This window comes from Bombus vosnesenskii, unplaced genomic scaffold (genome assembly GCF_011952255.1).
Source record: "Bombus vosnesenskii isolate JDL3184/JDL3185 unplaced genomic scaffold, Bvos_JDL3184-5_v1.1 scf7180000013542, whole genome shotgun sequence".
In the NCBI taxonomy this organism is placed as follows: Eukaryota; Metazoa; Arthropoda; class Insecta; order Hymenoptera; family Apidae; genus Bombus; species Bombus vosnesenskii.
In genome coordinates, this window is record NW_022883108.1 from 173,424 (window position 1) to 193,496 (window position 20,073).

The following is a 20,073-nucleotide window of genomic DNA, read 5'->3' on the forward strand; positions in this document are numbered from 1 at the left end:
GAAATAAGTTTTCAATTTTTCTTTTCGACGCTGTAACGAATTAGGGCAGAGATTTTAAGTTACGCCGTTCACTGCTCGGTCAAGGTTCAAACCGATTTTGTAGAAAGTGGAGAGATGAGAAACAAATGCGAAGGAATGGAAACAAAAGAAGTGAACTATCATTCTAGAGACCACCATTTGAGCGACTTGCATTACTAAAATATCGATTGGTGACGGAGATTCCTTAGAAAACACGCGTGGCAGTCAACGTGTTAAAGAATATATACAATACTGATAAATAAGAAAAAATAAAACAGTATCACAGCTTTTTCTTTTTTTCTCTGTTATTGTTAACATTTATTAAGAATATAAACGTATTAGAATGTACAGAAGACTTGTTGATGAACGTTTCGGTTCCTGAAATGTAAAAGAAGTTTTACTAATTTATTTATGAAAAAATACAAAATATTATGAAGTTAGATTGGTGTAATCAGTTACATAGAACAATCTACATGGTTTTAAGTGTTGTACGCACTTTTCCGACCGCCCGTTCGTATTATCATCATTAAATGCTTTAATCTTTTACAATTTAATCATATTTATCAATGTTTTATTATAAAATATGTACCAGTATGCTTAGGCAGACAGAACACAAACTCCTCCAACTGCCTTAATTTTGTCTTCTGCCCGTTTACTGAAAAATTTGGCTTTAACAATAACTGGTTGTTTAGGAAGTCGTCCTTTGCCCAGAAGTTTGTAATATCCCTATAAAATTGAATATAGAACAAAAATGTAATTACAATATAGTATTTTGAAGTTAGTTCTCTCGGTAATTCTCTCGCGATTTACACTTACCGCTTTAACCAAATTAATTATTGGAACTTTGTTTTCTGAATCCTTATACTTAAGTCTGGTTTGTTCAGAAACTAATGTCCATAGTTTATCCAAATTTAAGGTGGGGCACCATTTTGTATTCCGCCTTAAATGATAATTTCGCATACCAAGCTGTGAATTAAAATAAAAATTTATTGATGTTTTCCTCCTACTGGTACTGATTTGATATTTACGCAGCTCATCAGAATACTACATACATTCAAAGTAATTCAGATCGCCGGTGAATAATAAAGTTATCATCATTGAATATTTAACCCTTTGCATACAAGAGGTGACCCTCGGTCACTACTTACCTTTTGTGACAACTCGAGCGGTGACTCTTGGTCACCATTCAGTTTGACGCAATATGCCGATGTTTATTTTCTTTGAAAATTGAAGCGTTATAAGATATAAAACCTTCCAAAGCACAAAATGATACATCTTCATATAGTGATAAGATTTTCTTTGATTCAAGAAATTGATAAGACCTGACCTTCCGGTATCAACAAGAATACTGTTGCATTTTTATACAATGTTGTTGGAGAAAATTCCTGGTGCTCGGAGACATTATATGTTCACAGACAGATATTATACAAGTTATATCTTGTTGAAAGAATTATGGAAACTGAAATGTCAATTTGCCAGAACAATCCTAACAAATATAAAGATTTTGTCAAATCTTATAAAAAAACCAAAATTTTGTAACAAGTCTACTATAATATACCCAAAAAGCAACACCTTAGTTTCAGTATGTAAAGACAAGAGGATCGTGACATGTTCAACCAATTGGTATAATGCAGGATTGACTTATGTGAAAAGAATTTTACGAGGTGGTGTTAAAGTTAAGATGAAAAAACCCAATGCTATAATAAACTACATAATATATATGGGTAGCATTGATTGTGTCGACCAATATGCCTCAATATACTGTTTCTTAAGGAAATCCTTAAAATGGTGACAAAAACTATTTTGTTGGAGCCCAGAAATAGATATAAATGGAAAACTACATATCATTCTAACATGAAATAGAAAGGATTATAGGGTCTGCTCTCAATAAAATAAATCCAGCAATAGACACTAGACAATATATTATTGCAATACGTGTCCAGACAAGCCAAGGATGCATTTTGGCAATTGCTTTATAAAATATCACACTAAACAACAGTACAGACTAATATTTAAGAAATTTTCATCTTTGAGACGTAAAAATACATAAAAATAAAAACATAAAAGTTTTATACATTAATTTATATGTGTAATCATTCTAAGTTAGAGGTAAGCAATTCACCAAACATGCCATGAAATGTCTTGAATTGCTGATTCGCCCGAGCAAAAAAAGCCTCGAGTGCAAAGGGTTAATATAGTTAATTTTTTGTAAAAATCTGAAATATATTTACCTTTCCAAAGTAACCAGGATGGTACTTATCAAAGTTGATACGATGATGGTGCAAACCACCAGCATTACCACGTCCACCAGGATGTTTCCTGTGTTTACCTAGAATGAAGTATTGCTTCATTTAGTTCAATTTTGTATAATTTTCAATTATTCTTATACTCATTAATTTTATAACTAATAAACTATATAAAATCATACCTATACGTCCATGGCCATGGCTCACGTGACCACGGAGCTTCCTTGTCTTCTTTTTATGCGTCGACTATAAAAAAAAAAAGAAAATAAATAAATTAATAAAATTCATATAATCACATTGCGTGTTGTCACAAAGGTTATGTTATAATAATAACGTAAACTCGCAATGTTAACAATATTTACAATCAGTATTTAATAAATCATCTTAAGAAGAAAAATAACAATTCTACAAAAATATTTAATAAGTTTTTAGTGAAATTATAATCTTTATCATTTTATTTGACGAAAGATGTTTTCAAGAACTGTAGATTACAAATAAATAATTTCAGAACTACTAACTCACCATCCTGTTCGCGATGTAGGAAACGAAGAACGTTTGCTCTTTACTGAACCTATTAATATTTGCCCAGATGGCGCATTTGTACCTTGACTACCATATGATCATAAAATAACTATTAAAAATATAATAAAAATTACTATTATTATAATTTGTATCTAGAGAACAAAATTTGTCTTTTATTAAGTTAAGCTGTTTATTCTAAGTGCGATAAATGACTTATTTTATAGCATTTGGTAGCATAAATGCTAATTTGAACAGATGTTCAGATTTTCATGTAAACTACATTTTATGTTTTTTATATTATTTTTTATTTAAATATATTAATACTGCGCTCGTAAGAACAAGATATTTTATAAAATAAAAATTGAAATAGTAATACAAGAATATCTTTTTTATTAATAGTTATTTTCTTAGCCACAAGTCACACATACGAAGTCGGCTTTAATCTTCATATAATGTACATCTTGAAAAATTCTAGTGATATATGGTTAAGGTTAAGTTATGCACATAGCTGCAGACCGGATTAAAAGGATAGGTAGAGGTTTGCAGATTTCGTATAATTTATGTGTAATCATTCCGAAATTACTTATAATTAAAAGTGAAATTTAATCTGTCCATAAAAAGAATTTTATTAGTGGAACAATACAAATACCGTTAAAAAACTGAACGTACGCAAGGAAAATTTTAAAAGTAGATCAAGATGCAAGAATCTCAACCGAAGAAAGGCAAGAAAGGTAAGAAAATAGTAATGTGATTAGTATACATGTGTAATTGAATAAAAATAAAATGACAGTACTTTGAATATATATGTAAGCTTATGTTTTAATTAAGTGTATAATATATTTTTCTTATGTGACGACTGTCGTCTGCTTTCATTTAACCTCAATTTAACCGCTTTTCTGTTACATACGGATAGGATAATAATATATTTCCACTTCTTTCATAATGTTTGTAATTTGGTAAATAAAAGTTTATCTTGTCTGTCTCTTTATGCACTCACGAGAAGTTCTATATTTTTAATAATTTATGAAAATAATCATAATATGTTGGTATTTCGTAACTTGAAAATGATATTAGATAACATGATTTTTTATTTCTGAAATATATTTTATCTTGATTAATGTAGATCACTGTATGAATAAAATATTATATGAATCAAACATTAAAAAAATGTATTGATTGCCAATAACTGTATAAGGTGAAAGTTATTTAGTTGCAAACTAGATAGTGAAAGTTGCAGGTATCTTGAACACCATACTCTGTTGCTAATTCATTATTTTTTTGATATTTATGTAATTAAATTGAATGGCAAAATAAAAATTCCTTTTATAACATTTTGGTTTATTGTGCATTATATATCACCATGTAATATGTATATTTAAAATATAATAATTTAATCAGTTTATACAAGTACTTAGATCATATGACACATTGGATGAATAATTGACTCAAAATGTATTTATATAATCCACATCTATGATTAGCTAGAAGAAAGCGCAATGATAGTGATGAAGATATCGAAAAAGTTTTGGCTGAATTGGAATTGGAATATTCTGGACAAAAGAAAGAAGTTAAAGATGAGCCAGTTGAACAGAAACCTGAAGATGAAGATAAAAAGAAGAAAGGAAAAAAGGATAAGAAGAAGGAAAAAGGTGATGCCATTGATATTAAAGAAGAGTTAAAGGTTAGTGAATACCTTGAAGTAAATAATATTGATGATGAAATGGAAGTTGGTACCGTAAAAACTGCTGCACAGAAGAAGAAAGAAAAGAAAGAAAGAGAAAAGCAGAAGAAACTTGCACAGAAAAAAGCTGTATGTAATTCAAGTTGTTATATTTATAATATTGTATGTGTGTGTGTATATATATATATATATATATATATTATTTGTATTAAATATCATGAGTTATTACATTTAAATTAATTGATAATAGGAAATAATTAAGAAGGGAGAAAATGAAGAAGAAAAGGCTGCATCTACGACAGAAAAACAAGGCAAAAAAGAGCTAGAAGTAAAGGTTCCAGAAACAAAAACAGCAGAATTGAAGGAGGCTAATGAAGCAGATATTTCTGCACCAGGTGAAGGTGACGAGGGAAAGAAGAAAAAAAAGAAAGGTGGAAAAGAGGAAACCAAGGAAAAAGGTAACAAAAAGTTTTATTGCTCTTTTTTAAGTAGCAAATTAATGCAAGTTACATTTGCTAGGATATAACATTAATTTGTGTCTACATTTAGTATAATTAGATATGTGCAATAGGCAAAGGTCCTGGGAAGAAGACTATTGCTGCAATGCAGGAAGCCTTAAAGAAATTGAAAGAGGAAGAAGAGAGGTTAAAACGAGAACAAGAAGAAAAGTTACGGCAAGAAGAATTGCGGGAACAAGCTCGATTAGAACAACTCAGACTTGAACAGGAACGGAAGGAAAGGAAAAAACTTAAGGAAAAGCAGAGAAAAGAAAGATTGAAGGCAGAAGGGAAACTTTTGACCACGAAACAAAAACAAGATAGGGCCAGAGCACAAGCTATGCTCAATGCACTTAAAGCTCAAGGTTTAGATTTACCAGGTGTAGGGGAGAAGAAACCTCCTAGACCAGGTGTTTATAATACTTTATTATAAAGCATAATATATGAGAATGTAAGAATGAATTAAGATGTATAAAAACATCGTTTCTCAGGAACTCGTGTAAGGCCGAACAAGGTAAAACAGCAAGTAAGTGTCGATGAAAAAGATGATGAAAAAGTAGAAGAAAATGTGGCAGAAGCAAATAGAGTTGAATTAGAAATCGTGGATCAGCAACCAAAGGAGTTTGAAGAAAAGGAAGATGATGTCAAAGATTCATGGGATGCTGAAACTACTGAAGATGAACAGGATGAAGGTATTAGAAATGTGTTTATTAGTACTGTATATACGTTCCCAAATATATTTAATGAAACTATTTTTAATAAAAGATAATTTCATAGATAAATTAGTAGACGATGTGCCAAAAACTCCCGAAAAGCTTAAGGCAACGATACTTTTACTCGAGAAAGAAAAGCGGTCACAAATTGTAGAAGCTGGAAAGGAATCTTCAGAAAGTGAATCAGAGAGCGAGAGTGGTAGTGAATCAGAGACAGAAGAAAGTGAAGATGATAGTGGCGTAGAAGATAAAGTATCAGATGCAGCGAGGAAAAAGGAACGAGTTAGAGAACGAATACAACTCCGAAGGATAGAAGCGGAAAAGAAAAAATCGGTAGATAATCTCAGAGCTGCCGTAGTGTGCGTTCTAGGTCATGTTGATACTGGCAAAACAAAAATTCTCGATAAGTTGAGGAGAACAAATGTACAAGACGGTGAAGCGGGCGGTATAACTCAACAAATTGGTGCCACAAATGTACCTATCGATGCTATTCGAGAATCAACGAAACACGTGAAAGGAGTAAGTTATCTTTTATAACTGTTTTGTGCACTACTACTTATTGTGTATTACTTGAACAGATTGATAAAAGATAATAATTGTTTCCAGTTTGATGAAAACAAATTTAAAATACCTGGACTTTTGATAATAGACACTCCTGGACACGAATCTTTTAGTAATTTAAGAAACCGAGGATCTTCTCTATGTGATATAGCGATATTAGTCGTAGATATTATGCATGGTTTAGAACCACAAACTATCGAAAGTATTAATTTGCTTAAAACGAAGAAATGTCCTTTCATTGTAGCTTTAAATAAAATTGACAGGTATAGAATTTAAAATTAATTGCTTATTATTAATTGTTAATATTACGTTAATTAAATGCTAGCAATGCAATAGTAACATAATTTCTGTAGATTATATGATTGGCAAACTATGAATCGGAAAGATGTTCAAGATATTGTAAAAAGTCAAGCTATTAATACACAACGTGAGTTTGAAAAACGTTCGAAGGATGTTATTGTGCAATTTGCGGAACAAGGCCTGAATGCTGCGTTATTTTATGAAAATCCAGATCCTAGAAGTTATGTTTCCCTTGTACCTACTAGTGCTATTACAGGTAATTTGATACATTACATTGTTTGTTTTCAATAATATACAGTTTTTAAATGTTTTGATGCAAAATAAAGCTATTACTTTTTGTACAGGCGAGGGTATGGGCAATCTACTATCGTTAATAGTAGATGCCTGCCAAGGTCCACTAGCTAAGAGGCTCATGTATAGCGAAGAGCTTCAAGCCACTGTTTTAGAAGTGAAAGCATTACCAGGCCTTGGAACAACAATAGATTGTATTCTAGTCAATGGAATATTAAGAGAAGGTGAAACAATGATAGTAGCAGGTACCGATGGTCCAATAGTAACTCAAATACGTTCACTTCTTATGCCACAACCGTTGAAAGAATTAAGAGTCAAAGTAAGTATACGAAGTCTCGTTTACAATTAACTGTATTAATAATACTCATCTGTTGTGTTTTTAGTACAAAAGTAATTCTATGTATAAAAATTTGATAACAATATCTTTTTTATTTAATGAATTGCAGAATGCGTATATCGAACATCGTGAGGTTAAAGCAGCGCAAGGAGTAAAAATTGCTGCAAAGGATTTAGAAAAAGCGATTGCAGGTAAGCAGCGACCTATTAAATCGTCATCATAGCATTGCTATATTAGTAATGTTAATATTACAGAAGAAATAAACCAAAATTTTATGTTTTGTAAATAGGATTGAATCTCCAAGTGGCTCACAAACCAGATGAAGTGGATGTCCTGAAAGAAGAAATCGCGAAAGAGTTGACAAGTGCTCTTGGCAATATTCGACTCGTGGAACGTGGTGTTTACGTGCAAGCGTCGACATTAGGAGCCCTCGAAGCGTTGTTGGACTTCCTTAAAAGTAGCAAGATACCGGTAAGTTTTATTTATATGATACATGTAATATATCTATTACTTATACAATATAAGTTTGCTTATTTTATCATATACTATTCAGCATCGTTAACATTAATAACGAAATTAGAAAAGTTCGAATGTATTTTCTTAAAAAACTGGAAATTTCTAACACGTTAGAAGTTTGTTTTTGTAGTTATAATGGTGCATTTGTTTATATTCGTTTAATAAATTTCCGTTAATTTCTTCGTTCAACGAGAGAATCAGAAAACAGCATTGAAAGTGTAAAAACAAAAGCAAACTGTGTGATTAGTAGAAAAATCGATGGTAAAGCGGGTAGAGAGACTGAAAGAAAATGAATGGGAGGGAAAAAGATGTGCGAAGGGAGGAGTGAGATAGAAAGGGAGAGAGAAAGAGAGAGAACAGCAGCAACGAACCACTTCCTTCTTAACAGTTTAGCAGGATACGACTCATTGGTCGCATACAGTGCTTGTAGTTGTGATCCATCGTGCTATCAGCCGTGTTGTGCATCCGTGAGCACGCCTTATAGGTTTCCACAGGGTGTCTTGTATATTCCGCGATTTTCCATCATGTATGATGCCCTCATCATCATAAAATTGACGATAATACATCAACAAAAATATCCACTTAAAAGCAAAATTTTGATTTATTAATATTTTGTATCCTTCTTCTAAAACTATATAGTACGCATGCTTATTACAACTTAACGAGATCGATGTTCGTTAAAAAAAGCGTCCTATGATTCTCAATAGATAGGAAAGGTTTCCAGAAAAGTTATTGATGTAGACCAATATATTGTTTGTCGATTGGCGTGTGTCGTAGCTCAAGTTGACGGCATTATCATTGCCTTGATGATTTGGCATTGTTCGTTCGTTCGTATAGTAGCTCAGTAGCAGTGCATCAACGTTCGCACGATAAAGAAAAAAAAGTATGCATGGCTACGATGGTTTGGTTCGAGGTAACGTCCGAAACGGCCTTAAGCCTGTCCTTCCTCGGATTATGAATGGGCTATCCCCACCGTATCGTACGATCACGTGTCCCGTGACGTCAGGTTTTATCGCAGGCATACGCGACACACGCATGCAGCCAGTCGTAAGTACGGTCCGTCACTCTACGGGCAATGCGGGTATGCTTTTACATATGGCACGCAGGAGGGAGTAGACAGTAGAGCGGCGAATGGAGACCAGCCGTGTACAGCCTTCTCTCTCTCTTTTCTTCTCACCTTTTTTCTCCTGTTCGCTCTTTCTTCTTCCTCTAGTTCTATCTTTATCCGTCCTGCCCTTCTCTTTCGTTCTACGAGAGACTCTCTTTCTCAACGAGAAGGAGAAATCGTGGGGTTGGCGCGCTATACTCACTGGCAGTATATAGAGATTCTCTGAGAAGGCTCCTCTTCTGCCAACACACAGAGACACGGACGCGTGTGGGCTGGAAAAAAGAATACGTGACCAATGTACAGGAAACTGCCCACACTCGGAGCAAAAGCACCGTGGGTGGACGGATCGACGAACGGGCGGACGTACGACTCGAATCGTAACCCTGTGTGTCGGTTTATAAGGCGTATGTTGCGCTAAAGATGAGACACGAATATCACGTATCATCAAGAGAATGCTCTATCGATATCAATTTGCCTCTTCTTCTTCTTCTTCTTTTTTCCATTGGCACGTGGGTAGATATATCAAAGATCGATATTTCGATCACGTCCGATGAATGGAATATGCGATCGAATCGCAACCTTCTTCGTCTATGGAGCTATTATTCGAGATTCGTTTTGAATTACTTTTCGATCCTTTTATCGGGTGATTTATGTATAGTAAATCCGAGGTCGAGCAACGAAATTCACCGTTTGTCATGAATGAATCGAACGTTTGCTTATATCGAGGTTAATCTAGTTTTGTCGATATTGCAAACAGGATCCAAACGAAATGTTTAATATTTACGAAGTCGCTTCGCTTCGACTTCGAACGCATACGTGCACATATCCGGCCGATTATGATGGCGTTGGCGAATTGACGATTCTTGCCGAGTACCTTTCTGTCCTCGTCCTGTTTAGACGAGCAGGATCGAAATAAATAGTTTAACCGGAACACGCGCTATTCTTCTTGGAACGAGTCAAAGGCACGCGCATCGATTAATAATTATCCACCTCGTTCGTAATATAGGCACGTAGAAATTAACGTTTTAGTCCTCGAACGAAAAGAATCTTTTAAAAAGGAAAACATTGCACCTAGTTTCAGAGTTATTACATTTTTTATCATCTTTAAGGAGTCTAAAAAGTTGATCGAAACCTTTGCAAGGTAGATCCATTGCGTAATTGAACTAATGCTAGTAGTAAAATTCTACGATTCAACTCACAAGTTACGAGTATTAATAAATTCCCTTGCGTAACAGGAACAGGTTTGTTAGTAAGAAACAAGTTGATTGATTGTCTTAGTCGATGTAAAATTTTTAAATTGCAGAAACTTTGTATAATAGAAGTTTATAATCTAGAACTTGTCATTTGTCAATTCATTAAAATTATTAGTTTGTAAATTATTGTGCAAGAAGGTCAAAATATTAGGGCCAGTGAATCTCGAGTGTGCCTAATTGTCATAATGATTCTTCAAAGTCGAAAAGTTCAAAATGGGTGTGGGGAATGCAGGTAACTAATAGTAGATCGCGTGAATTTTTCGCTTGTTGGAGTCTGGGTGGCATAGTTGGTTCCGTTGCTCGGCGGAACTCGTGACGAGCGGACGAACAGACGGAGGTGCAGTTCGCTCCTCTTCTGCAGCAGGAAAAGATGGCTCGTTTCCTCGCATTGTTTTTAACCGCGGTATATAAGCAGCTATACCGGGACATGGGAGCGGATATGCGGAGTGCGGACACGCGAGTGCACGCTCTGTCGGCCGTGTGCCGGCATCCTACGATGTACGAGTTTTCACGACGAGAGAAGCCGCTCAAAGATTACCGGCCTCTGAAAAGGAGAGAAATAAACGACGTTGACCGGTAATCTCGGAATCTTAACGGAAACTGATTAATGATAGCGTTTAGTTGTTTTCTGTCAACGTGCCGGTACTATGCTGTGTCTCAATGCACTGTGCTGTTCGCTTTTCCCCTTTTTCTTCTTCATTCTTTTCCTCTACGTTCCTTTTCTCTTTCTTCCCTATCGCTAAATATATAAAATCGGATGAGAATTGCAAGAAATTGTTACATTTTGAATTCGACGAATGAATAGCTCGTCGCTTTGCAATGTGGGCGGCTCTCCTAGCGTTTCGTATTCGTAGAATTTTACAGTCGACTAATTCGTTTCCTTTTTCGGTATAGAGTTTGTAAAACAAGAAGCGACGAAGCGAACGAGTGTCGTCGAACTATCCAGCAATCGATGACAGCAACGACAGTTAGGGAACAAGTCGAAAAAGATGCGAAAGAAAAATGGAGATTGCAGGTCTGTGATACAAAGCAATGTCGATTAGCAGCCAGTCGTTCCTCCTGTTTCTTCCACTTTGTTACAAGCGGTAGATGTTTATCAAATTTCGTTTGCATCGCTTAACACGATTTAATTATACGAAAGTGGAAAATTATTTGATGCTATTTATATGTACCGGCTAGCAAACACCGTGTCGAAACAGCAATTATTCGCGCGCCGTCTTCTACGGCACGAATCTACGCGGCGATCAATTTTTTTTCTCTCGAGAGACACACTGTAGACCGGTGAAGCCACGAACATAGGCAGAGGAAAGAGCGCAATTTAAACCGAGGCGTAAGTTTAATAAATTAGAGTTTCCTTGTTCGGGAAACGTTCCACGGTTATGACAAGAGGTTGAAGAGGATCCATGCCCTGGCGGCCGGTTTTTAATGCCGGAAGCGTCCCTCTTTCTCCTTCAAGCCCCTCTGTTTCTTTCTCTTCTTCTCGACTTGCTCTCGACTTCGTCCCGCTTGTACCAGCATTTCTTTCGCTGGCAACATCTGTCGTCCGTCTTTTCTCTGTTAACTCTGTCTCTTTCCCTCCACTTTCTCTTTCCCCTTTTCCCTACCTTCTTCTCCCTTTTATTCACCGCCTTTTCCCCCTTTTTGTTCTTTTCTATTTCCCTCTTTCACCTTTTCTCCTTCAACTTCTTTCCACGATAGCATCTGTTCCACTCGAACGAGTCTATTGCCAAATTTGGGGCTATTTGCGAATTCCAACGAGTTTGAGGTTTCCTCGTTTCTTTCCCTCTATGTCTGTTCAATATTTCCTTCGGGACAACGTCGATTCGATTAAAGCTCGTTGCTCGTGAAATTCCAACGTGTTTGCTTTGAACGGGGATTCCAGTTTTACGTTAGACTCGTAAGAATCTTGTGGACGGGAAATATTCGTTTTTCATTCATCTTTTCTGTTTAATATTTTTTCCACATATATTTCCGTATTTAAAACAAGCAATCTCAAAAATACCCCACGTTTCAAGGAACTATTTGAAACACGACGATTATTATTGTTACATAGCTTGTGGAGAACGCAACATATTCCTTTGAACTTATTCGAATTTCAATGTGTGTAATTCTTCCATCTTTCACGCACTATTTTTAGCCTACCTGCTTTCTTTTTCTCCTTTCCATTCTTTTTTTGACACGCACGAAATAAACACGGATATTCGACGCGTCATTAATTGCATTCCTGACTAGCGATGCTCTCTGATTCTCCCTTACCACCTCCCACGCTACATCTCTTTTTGTTTCTCTCTCTTTTCCATTCATTCGGTTGCTACTCGCGGCTCGGTCCTTTTACCTTATTCCACCGGATGGTATCACAATTCACCGTTCATCAATGAAACATGACTAGCTCTTGGTGTTTCGGTGAGTAGGCTTATTTATCGTGCGGTAGTGCCTTCTAATTGGCCCGCGTTTTTCTTTCCTTCTTCCTCCCGTTCATCGCCGTCGGTCGATTCATTACGTAAAGGTCATGGATTTCACCAAGTTTGCACCGCTGCTGCCAAGTTTAAAGGATCATTCATAACGATTCCTTGTCTTTGATTTTCCATTAAAGATACTATTTTCTTTTATTTTTCCTACTACCGTCATCTTCGTTATTATTTAACGTTTTAAACACAGAAAACACAACTTTTATGTTCCTTACATATAAAAATCTAATTTTTGTTATTCACTCTTGTTCAAAATTTGCAGAAACTACGCGCACTGTGCCACTGGCCAATATTTTGAGCTTCATTTTTATGCAATAGCTCATGAAAGTATTCAAACACTTGCAGAGATAGTTTATACGAAAATTTAAATATGTTTTATATAACGTACCCAATACAGTACGCTTATATACAAATTTCCTATACAAGTGTTAAAATACTTTCATGACTTTAAATAGAACTATATAATATTCTTATGTTGATTATGATCCTGTTTACATATAATAAGATAAAAGCAATGACGTATGGTCACCGAAATACGTATTAGATATTTTCGTCGAAGAGAAGCTTCGTTGAAACTTGCTATGGTGGTCCACGAAAAAAGCCAGCCATATCTCGTCCTAATATCAGAATGCAGCAACGCACCGGAAGTCTTAAAAAGTCGTCTTATCTTCAAAAATTCTCGGCAACGTATCATCTTCTACTCATCCTGTTTCCTCCGCCTCGTTTCCCCCGTCATTTCTGTCTGCTTTGCGATGAATGATTATCGGTCTGTTGCTCGTCTAAACTCGAAAATTAACTCGTAAATGTAACTACTGTTCCGTCGGCCACTTTATCCACTAGCAATTAGTCGGACATTATCGTTGGAAAGTTCTGCTATCTTAATGGGAAGGAATCCTTAAGTATCACGTCCATCACGTTCATCGACACTTCTGTTGTTTCAAATACCATATACATACAACATTTTCATATCTATTGGAACCTTTCATCTATGAATCAAAGTTCGTACTACTCTAGAATAAAAAAACACAAAGTACAAAAATATCTACTGCAATCTTTCATTTGTAAATCAAAATTTGTATTGTTTCAGAGTAAAAGAATGCGAATTCTCAAATATTCATATCTCATGAAAATTGTGCCGCTTTAGGGTAGGAGAGTATAAATGATCAAATTCTCATGCCTATTGAAACCTTTTAACTACAAATCAAGCTTTATACTGTTTTAGAATAAAAAGGCATGCTTCTAGAATAAGAGAACACGAGTTATCAATTTTTAAACGATATTTTTGATGTCTCCCAATTTATGTTTCATATCAACTGGTATTTGAGGAATTCATTCGATCGAATGACAATTAGAGTTTGAATCCGCGGGATAACTTGTTTGTAAGTGCATCGGTGCGTTTATATCTACATCGTCGTGTCTCGTCGCATCGGTGAAGCTGAATCCGGACAGCATGCGTCACTAGTTATTTTTGAGGCCAAACAGACACACGCTTACTCGCATAACATTCCACTGTATTTATGTTACGGTGACAGTGGTTTATGCTTTACCTTAATATTTTGTTTTCCTTCCAAGTACGGAACTCTGATGCGACCGAATCTAGAGTTCTCCGTTTCAACGCGCAGCATTCGACGTGAGGAGACCTTGACGTTACTTGCTCGTTCAACTTCTGTCAAATTTCGATTTGTAAATTTAACTGAGAGAATCTTTTTCTTTTACTGCAGTATGCTGGAATTCGCATCGGCCCTGTAGTCAAGAAGGATGTTATGAAAGCCTCTATCATGTTGGAACACGATAGTCAGTGAGTAGCTTGTTTATTTCAAAGAATTACATCTCTGCATTTGTTATAACGGAAAGATTCTATCTAATCGACGTTAATTTGTTCACAGGTACGCCACGATCTTGGCGTTTGACGTGAAGATCGAGAGAGACGCTCAAGAGTTGGCCGACTCGTTAGGAGTTAAAATCTTCCAGGCAGACATTATTTACCATCTCTTCGACAAGTTCACCTCGTATAGAGAAGAACTGAAGCAACGTAAACGAGACGAAAACAAGCATATTGCTGTATTTCCTTGTAAACTTCGTATCTTGCCACAGGTATATACCATATAAGTCCCATTCCTCTCACATTTGCCTATCTTTATACCGAATATCTAAATTGGAGCAAAGCTATCGTCATTGAGGCGACTCTTTTCGGTCAGGATGGCATTTATCGACGATTTTTCTTTCTAAAAGGACATTCGTCTCCGTTTCAGTACATCTTCAACTCTCGAGATCCTATCGTAATGGGCGTGATGGTGGAAGCCGGGATCGTAAAAGAAGGAACACCGCTTTGCGTGCCCAGCAAAGACGTGAGTATCTCGTTTCTGTTTTCTTACTTACTTGCCTCGTTACGCTTTCTTAGACTCCAAACGTGCTGTACGTTATCAGAAATGGTTCTGCGCTGCGCAGCATATGAAGCATACAAATCGAAGAGAAGTTCTGTCGCGCGAACATAATTGCACTGCGAAAAAGTCTCCGGTCAAGAATTAATTGAAACTCTCGTCACGGTAGTCGCGTGTCTCTTTCCCTTCGTTGCTTCTGAATACGATTATCAGAGAATTTGAGTCGAATCCTTAAGGGGCACTGTGGCTTGAGTTCCGAGCGAGCGGGCTCTTTAGTAACGCGTAGGTGAACTCGTTCGAGGGAAATACGCCGGTCCAGTTGGTCGATCGATCGCCTCGATCAAACGATTGAATGCATAAACCGCTCGAATCTTGCTGGTTTCCTCCAAATTCCAGATCGTGATTTTTCCTGCATAAAATTTCGCTCCTCTTTCGATCGTTGTTTAGACTAATATCTTGCGTGTTTTCCGTCACTTTTTGCGCTCTACGAATACAGAGAAATGAAAACTGTCTGAACAAAGAGTCATATGCGCTAATGTTATTTTTCTATGTACCTCGCCTTATCAGCGCGAGATCAAACGCGAAAAATTTCTAGATTAGTGTTTTGCGTGTCTCATTTAAGCGTGAAAATTGTTCAAAGCATTGGACCTTATCGATGTACTTTCGTGACACACCTTGGAAGTTGATTCTTCGAAACATATTAAATCGATCTATAACTGGTGTAGTGGAGTCCATGAAATCATCTTTGTGGTAATTTAGAAAGTACGCGTCGTAAGTAATCATAACTTAATAACTACCAGCGTATGCATAATCTACAGTACCACTTTTTGCAAGCTTCTGAATATTTCTGTCTACGTGTCAAAGTAACTAGCATATCGTTTTTACGAATTTTGAAAAATAAGTAATGGCGAATAATTTACGCTTATGATACTATAAAAATCTGAAGCAAAAGAGAAAATTATGAACATTGTAAACAGTTGGGAAAATTCGAGAAGATTATCGAGCCGGTTCCACGGACGAGCGAGTTCCTTCTCTGTTTCTTGTAGGAGTAAATTGGTGGGTAGCTGTTCTTTGCAGTCTCGCCATACGCGGTAGCACGCGAACACTACAGGTTGCCTAGCCTCGAATTCGTAGGCGTCGCAATGCCATTAGCAGCCTGCAAATTCCCGTAAACAAAAATTCCAACTATATTCTCTTGAAATACACCCACGCGGTGGTCGTGCGCGCCGACCGAAATGATTTACTAGGCAAACGGTTCGCCTTCGAATAGTCGCGTTCTTTGCGTAAGATCGTTTCGAATTTTCCTGCGTGGGAACGGCTTGATTTATCTAGACATAAGTATCCCCGGTGTTCGTTTAACGAACATTCAATTATTGGCTTGACAACATTCAATTATTTCGTCAAACTCGAACGCCAATCTATTGTGATACCAGTCCTTGTCTTCTCGTTGCTCTTATCGCTTAGACCGCGTAAATATTTGTGTTTTTCTTCGTTTGATGTAATAAAGTAGGATTATTTAAGTTATCTAAGCTTCAACATCTGGAGATTTAATCTTGAACCTTGCACAGATTAGTCATATTTGTTGTAGTATTATGAGACACTATTGCTCTTTAATGTTATAACGAAAGAATGAGAAAATATCATGTACATGCTCTAGATTCAGCAGGAGAAGATGTTAGGAACAAGAAAATAATTCGAATAACTATATTGTAGGTTTATTTGTGAGTGCAGTCAGACACTCTCGCTTTTTTAAGATATTTAGTGAGAAGTATTCTAAAATAGCAAAAAGAAAGCAAAATCGGAAGTACTTAAGACGAGTTTCATTTGAACTCTTTGGACATTTACTTTCACGGTGTATTATTAGCGTGCAGTCAATGAAAATTAATACGAGCTGAATATAACCATAAAAAGCTAATATTTGAGGAAACTGTGGAAAAAATTCAGATCAAATAGAGAAATCTCTGTGCTTCTCTATTATGGTGAATGATGAATTATACGTGTCATTTGGCATATGTAAATTTATGTTCTCTTATACGATCATTTAACAGCAGCATAGATAAACGACAAGCGTTGAAAATTGTTCAATCCCACTTTCATCGTTTTCCAATATTTCTCCGGTCGCGACAAGCATCGACACGATATCCCCGTATGACCTGCGGCATTAAATCTTTGCGGTTAATTTAACACGATCGGTTGAAGTAAAACGAGGGAAAAAAGCGTAAGAGGTGACAGGCGACGAGGCGTAGTGGTTGGCAAGTCCCGCGACTTTCGGTTCGGCGGTTACGTTTCAAATGCAAATGGTGGTATAAATTATTCGATTCAATAATATCGAAGCGTATGTGGGTGATAGCAACGCGTAAAATTCGTAACGTGCACGTCACACGCTGTATTACCGGCTGCGTGTGCAACGAGTACATATTTCTCGCCCGCGCATAGAAAGCAGTTCCGACCACGTTGCTGGCCCACGCGTCCTCAACTCCAAACCGTACACACTCCTTTCGGCCCTACCCTGCTTTTTCGTTGCATTTTAGTCTTTATTTAAGTTCGACTGAAATTTCATTGTCAGACGGTGTTCGCGATCTTGATTAATTAACTCAACTTTTCGTTAATTTCTTAATTTCGTTACGTAAGTACATGAACGACGTTCAGTTCTCAAAAAACAAATGATTTACGTACTTTTAAGATGACATAAATAATAGTAAATATTATAATAGGTAGTATATTTTAACTGTTTTTTTTTCTTAGAACTTCTATTTTACAATTAAATTTCTTATAATGACGCATATTGTAACTCAGCGGTCTATTTGTCATTTGTCAATTCACTGATATCGTTAGTTGATAAATTAAATTGGAAATTGCAGAAGTTATTGTTTCATATAGCTTTGATGCGGAATGAACATCCATACACAGTTATGTAAGACAGTATAGTAGATACCGAATACATAAACGATAGTGAATAGATCTGATTCGTGTCTCTGGTTGTCGTGGTATTTTTTATTAGCAAACGATTATCCAGACCGGATGTCGAGTATCACGATTGCCTGTTAGTGAGCAGGGTCAGGTTAGGTCAGTTCTGAAGTCACCGTGTCGAATCTCGAACGGATCTGTATTCGCGAATGAGAGGAATGCGATAGACGTGGTGCGCCGTGAAAGGAACATACGAAGCTCGTACAGAAAAAGACGATACGACTTTTAAGTACGTGATTCTGCAAACATTGGCCGAATTAGGGCCGTCTCGTGCGCTGTTGATCATCAAATGGTTCAGTATGAATTTAATAACTGGTGGTTTTTCACCGTAGCGATATTATTCACTTATACAACTTATTCGTAAAAAAATATTACTTTATATTACAAGTATTTGCACATATCCTTATTTTTCAATGAAACAGCTTCTTTATCAGGATTTACATTTCGATCTCGTAATATCCAATTTTTGATTCCAATAACTTGAAATAACTTGAAAAGTCCAGCTGACCCGAGATTTCTGTACACCACTGTAAATACGCGAACATGAAGATCATACCCATTAAATCGCATGTTTTTGAAAGCGAACTAACTGTTTCACTGTCTCTCTCTTTCTGCTCGTGTTTTACGTGGAATTTTATTACACTGTTATACATGTTGGTTTATATGTTGTCAGCCGAATCAGTAATTAAGAAGTCGTTAAGACGATTGAAAAATCGACTTCTTAAAAAAAAAGGAGAGAGAGAAAAGAAAGAAATGCCTCGACGAAAATAACGAATTAATGGGCAGGAAATGAGTAGGATTGATGAAAATACGATTGGTTTCCAAAGATAAAGTCCATGAACAACGTCGGAGGTATTTCCACGGCTTCCATCGTTATCGGGCGTATACGCGCGTTGCGCAACGGCCTCGATAGGCGCTTTAACGTCGAGCGGAAATCCGGCGGATTCTTTTAGCCTGCCGTTTTCTTGCCGTTCCGCCATTCCTTTTCTTCGTCTTATCCCTTTTCCTCCTTCTTCTCTAGTCGTCCGCTGGTGTTCTTGCTCGTCGCTCGATGACCCGAACTTATGTTCGCGTTACTTTTCCTTGATAGATTTTTCCATTCTTATCCGCTTCGATAGTCGATCGTTGATCGTATTTGTAGCGCATCTTGCTTGGTCGACGCGATAATAGGATTCATACACTGATAGGAATCTCGAGGTTGTTGAAATAAGTAACAAGATAATAAGATCGAAGACTAAAAATGATCGTACGACTGATAGAATTAATGATATGATTTGTGAAAGGCTGAAAAATAATCGAATTTCTTTACAAGAACACAAGGTTAGAGTGTTATGTCATGAACGACGATGAGATGAAGAATGGAAGGATCGAACGAATGGTAGAATTAATGATATGTGTTGAAGATTATAGGGGGAAATATGATAAGTAGAATTTTGTTGATTTTCTAATTTTCATATTGTTTAATGATTAAAGGGATGTACTTTAACATAGCATAGTTAACAAAAGGAACAATTTCTTTAAAATTTAACAACATTATGCTGTGTTAGAAAGTTCATTAAAGAGATGGAAGATTTATGATGATCTTACATTGTACTTCGATTAGATTCAAGGAAAAATGGCTAGTATCAGAGATAGCGATTGGAACGGAGCAGGAAATCAGTTTTGGAAAAGAAAATATCGATTATATGACAAAAGGTTGGGATAGTATGTTACGCTTATCTGGTAACTTTCTGTCTACCTGGAATCATATTTTTTCCTATGCAACTGAATAGGCCGATACGGGCGAGGGTAGATCGATCGTGTCTCGTTAAAGCACGCTCCCCTTGTCGACGATGCTTCAGTCCCTTTTACGAAGTCGTGTCACGACAGCTGGAAGCTCGAACAGCGTTAGACGAGTAGCCGGTGAGAAAGAGCCCGTCTAGGCAAAAGGTCTCTGAAGACGAAAGACTCTTTTATCATCACAGCCTCAACAACACGCTATCTTTCGTGCGTGAAGTCCTATTCAAATTTTATAAAAAGGTCTCCGCTCTGATTTTCCTTACTTTTTATCATTTAATCAAAGAGATTAAAGGAAGATTAAATATCTCGTTCTTTTATATTAAAACGGATATTTTTCCAATTAACCTTCGAACGATATCGGATGTAACAGAAAAAATTGTTCTTTCCTCCCTGAATTTTAGAATTTATCTAAATCTTGATAATATCTAATGGTCT

General features: G+C 36.4%; 2 protein-coding genes across 4 annotated transcripts in view; one reads left to right on the forward strand and one right to left on the reverse strand.

Annotated features, from left to right (window-relative positions):
• Nucleotides 1-327: 327 nt before the first annotated feature.
• LOC117238584 (60S ribosomal protein L27a) lies at nucleotides 328-2,858 on the reverse strand. Its single transcript, XM_033503604.1, has 6 exons — nucleotides 2,787-2,858; nucleotides 2,447-2,510; nucleotides 2,250-2,347; nucleotides 835-984; nucleotides 608-744; nucleotides 328-396 (listed from the first exon to the last, which is right to left on the reverse strand). Exons 1-5 carry the CDS (start codon nucleotides 2,787-2,789, stop codon nucleotides 616-618), a joined length of 444 nt encoding a protein of 147 aa, XP_033359495.1. The 5' UTR covers nucleotides 2,790-2,858; the 3' UTR covers nucleotides 328-396; nucleotides 608-615.
• A 363-nt stretch (nucleotides 2,859-3,221) lies between these two features.
• The window catches only part of LOC117238576 (eukaryotic translation initiation factor 5B), a 32,503-nt gene continuing 15,651 nt past the window's right edge, over nucleotides 3,222-20,073 (forward strand). The window contains exons 1-14 of one of the 3 annotated variants that reach the window (XM_033503588.1): nucleotides 3,222-3,517; nucleotides 4,268-4,596; nucleotides 4,718-4,925; nucleotides 5,039-5,374; nucleotides 5,456-5,656; nucleotides 5,730-6,196; nucleotides 6,284-6,501; nucleotides 6,592-6,794; nucleotides 6,883-7,148; nucleotides 7,276-7,357; nucleotides 7,456-7,637; nucleotides 14,233-14,309; nucleotides 14,398-14,605; nucleotides 14,764-14,859. In XM_033503588.1, coding sequence (XP_033359479.1) covers nucleotides 3,484-3,517; nucleotides 4,268-4,596; nucleotides 4,718-4,925; nucleotides 5,039-5,374; nucleotides 5,456-5,656; nucleotides 5,730-6,196; nucleotides 6,284-6,501; nucleotides 6,592-6,794; nucleotides 6,883-7,148; nucleotides 7,276-7,357; nucleotides 7,456-7,637; nucleotides 14,233-14,309; nucleotides 14,398-14,605; nucleotides 14,764-14,859 — 2,907 coding nt within the window. In that variant the 5' untranslated portion in view covers nucleotides 3,222-3,483. Of the gene's footprint in view, nucleotides 3,518-4,267; nucleotides 4,597-4,717; nucleotides 4,926-5,016; nucleotides 5,375-5,455; nucleotides 5,657-5,729; nucleotides 6,197-6,283; nucleotides 6,502-6,591; nucleotides 6,795-6,882; nucleotides 7,149-7,275; nucleotides 7,358-7,455; nucleotides 7,638-14,232; nucleotides 14,310-14,397; nucleotides 14,606-14,763; nucleotides 14,860-20,073 lie in introns of those variants that run through there. The other 2 variants (XM_033503589.1, XM_033503590.1) reach the window with 2 other exon arrangements.